We start from the raw sequence: 3,107 nt of genomic DNA, 5'->3' as shown, positions 1-3,107 counted from the left end.
GAGAGGACACACACCTCGCGGGACCCGCTACGTTCTCTTCCTCATGGAAGCTTCTCTCTTTAACCTGTTTGCTCTAAAAAGAGTCCCTTTTCCATGAAGTTTTTTGTAAATTTGCACCAATCACTACCTGAGTTAAGTGCACTGTCTTTGTAACGTAATAACAATGCCCGGCACTGACCAAGTGCCCAGCAGCCTCGGCACCGAGCTTACCCTCGATCTCCACCTCCGAGCCTCCCGCGCTGAGGGACCGCCACCTCTCCTTGGCCCGGGCCAGACAGATGTCGAAGAGCTCTGGAAGAGAAGCCCCAGGTCAGTCCCATGCGCGCGTGTAACTATGGGTCCACTGCTGCCTCTTCCGACTACTTAAAGGCCATCTACGGACCGCATATATATGAAGGCTCCGTAAAGGGACTCCCCGACTTGGCCTGAAGGTACTTCTACTGTCTACAGACACCACCATGTACAAAGAAAGGACACGCAAGACACCACTACACCTGGCATTTACTTCTATCACACAGCCGCCCGCAAAATGAGAATCTGACGTGTGTGTGAGTCTGTCGCCTACCGGGCTGGGGGCTCCTTGGGGTAAGACCACGAGGTCCCCCTCATTCACATCCGTATCCAGAGCAAATAGCACTGGGACAGACACGGGTCAGTACCATCGACAACCATCTGACTGGGGAAGGGAAGGGCGCCGGCAAGAATCCCAGCTGGTTCCAAATGAAGACAGGCTGGAACTGCTCCCCGGGGCACGGTCTCCCCAGCCCTGCTGCCTAAAGCGGGGCGGGGGGCACGCAAAGCAGGAGCAGCCTTCAGAAAAGAAGAGTGCTTGTGGCAGCAGCGAAGCATCAAGACGGGTCCCCACGAGACAGCGTCCAAACCTCCTCCACGTCAGGACCTATTTTTCAGTAACTCTTTGAGTAGTTTGGTAGTAACAGAGAAATGACTCACGTCCACAGCTTGTACGGTTACATGCAGGCCTCTACGAGCACGGAGGCAGAACCCCACGGAGACCCGGCAGCCCCGCTGGCCCGCCCACCCCCGGGCCCCCCGCCACACGCAGTCCTGGGTCACGAACGGTCACCGCTCCATCACTAAGACTTGACCCGCAGCTGCCCAGAGAGTTTTCGCCACGTTATTTTTGCCATCACTACTTTCGGGAGATAAAGCAGAGCGCCCGGGCTTGCCAGGCACTGCCTGTTCCCGCACTAACACGCGGTCCAAGTCTAATAACACGACTGCGCCCCAAGAGGTAGAGGCCTGAGCAACGGCCGTTTCCCAGCCCCGTGGGGGTCCTGGCTTACAGTCCGCTCCTCCGCCAGGGCAGTTCAGGGGACCCTCTGCCCGCACTCGGTCGCCTGGAGGCGGGCTTAGCTTTGATCGCTTTGGTAGGAGATGGAGGAAAACAACTGTGCACTCCGCTGCCCACCGACCACCGGGGACCACTGCCCAAAGGACTATCCAAGTTACAGCGCAGACGCCGATGGCCTCAGGGTGAAACGGTCCAAGTGCCGGCGTCCAGAGAGAAGCGCTCAGCAGTCTCTCTGAACCTCTCCTTCTGGAGACGCTTTTTAGAAACTACGTATCTCTACAAGGTTGATGTTATAAATCTTCTTATGAAAAGAGGTTCAATTTTTGACAGGTTTGGCTTAGTCAAACACGGAGCCTTGAGGAGGTCACTACACAGAGAAACCGGCCGCCATCCACCCGACCGGCTGGCATTACTCCAGACAAGAACACTGACGGGCCAAGGCTGCAGTCGTGGGGCAGGCGGAAGTCCTACCAGATGACAACAGTAACAAGAATGTGAACCCAGCTACACGGAGAAGATACCAATCAACCTGCTTTAAAGTCAAAGGCCTTCGACAGGGTAAAAATTGCCACCATCATCTCCACAAGCGTTTACCGGCTATTAAAAACCTGAAGACGACGACGGAGTGCCAGGTGCAAGCTGCACACAGCGACCAAAAAGTAACAAGTAATGACTGCCACATATGAAGCACTGAACTGCAAGTCTGAGCGCGTGGGGCGGCTTCTCCCGGGCGCAGGTGGAGGAGGAGCGGACGCCGACGGCGAGACAAACGCCCCGAGAAGGGTGAGCACGGCCCTCATCTCCCCTCCTGAACTGAAGCTACTAGAACCTCGAGCACCCAGTCCGAGTGCAGCGTGCCGCCCCACTGAGGTGCCTACGTACAAGCTGCCTGGAAAAAATGCTGCAAAATACCACAGCACCCCGAGCATGGTACACCTCCACAGAAAGCGCGCCCACCTCCCCTCCACCTTCACGCCCCATCAAGGCCTGCTTGCCCCAGGCTTCGAGAACGGATCCAGACGTGACTCCGCCCATGGGTGCCATGATGACGATGTCAGCCCCGTATGAGCTGTGTGTCTCTTCAGGGGGAAGGAAGAAGGCGGGCGTCTTCTCTGAACTACCGGGGACTGAGGCCCTCTGGAGGACAGTCACCTGGCCTCTCAGGAGACACACATCTTTGTGCTGATGGCTGCCTTTCTCCCAGCCAGGGAAGGCGGGGCAGGAGAAGCCACAGGCCCGGGGCCGAGTCCCCTGGGCCCAGGGCCGCGCGAGCCGCTCACCGTGGGTGATGTTTAACTCGTTGCCGATGGCTAAGCTCCAGACTTTGCCTCTCACGCTGGGAGGGATCCCCTGCCACCACAAATCTCGAACTTTTCTAGAGCACCACCTGCACGGAAAAGGAAACGCGAGTTCATGAGCCTGCTCTCAGTGAAGCAGCCGCCGTCGCCGAGCGGGGCTGCAAACTGCAGGAGCGGGGCGCGGCTGCATGTCGCGGCCCCCGCTCTGGGAGCTCAGAGACCAGCTCGACGGCTACCTACAACTACCAGGCAGCTAGACACTGTGCCAGCGGGGGCACCGCAAAGCAGAGGGGCCCGGGACGCGGGTCTGCCGCCGGAGCCTCAGCGACCAGCAGCGACACGAGCGCACGGCGGGTGGGAGGCGGCTTCTGAGCAGAAGGCGCAGTGACGGGACGTAACTGTGCTGCTGTGGGGACTGCGCCAGCCGGGCGCGCCGCGGGGGGCCAGGAGGCACCGCTGCAGAGCTGCGGCGGAGGGTGGACCCCAGGGGGACCCCG

The 3,107-nt window shown here is 59.2% G+C and overlaps 1 protein-coding gene across 9 annotated transcripts in view; it reads right to left on the bottom strand.

Annotated features, from left to right (window-relative positions):
* TBC1D14 (TBC1 domain family member 14) overlaps positions 1-3,107 on the bottom strand; it is an 85,998-nt gene that overhangs the window by 20,768 nt on the left and 62,123 nt on the right. For all 9 annotated transcript variants that reach the window (XR_002776891.1, XR_002776892.1, XM_011378561.2 and 6 more), the window contains 2 exons: positions 2,593-2,699; positions 211-291 (listed from right to left, as the gene is read on the bottom strand). Coding sequence is in view for 7 of the 9 variants with exons in the window: in XM_011378561.2 (XP_011376863.1) it covers positions 211-291; positions 2,593-2,699 (188 nt within the window). In the remaining 2 variants the exon portion in view is untranslated. The remainder of the gene's footprint in view (positions 1-210; positions 292-2,592; positions 2,700-3,107) is intronic.

The sequence above is a fragment of the Pteropus vampyrus genome, unplaced genomic scaffold (assembly GCF_000151845.1).
Source record: "Pteropus vampyrus isolate Shadow unplaced genomic scaffold, Pvam_2.0 Scaffold346, whole genome shotgun sequence".
NCBI classification, from domain to species: domain Eukaryota; kingdom Metazoa; phylum Chordata; class Mammalia; order Chiroptera; family Pteropodidae; genus Pteropus; species Pteropus vampyrus.
Note: the sequence above shows the minus strand (reverse complement) of the source record. Positions and strands in the feature narration are given on the sequence as shown.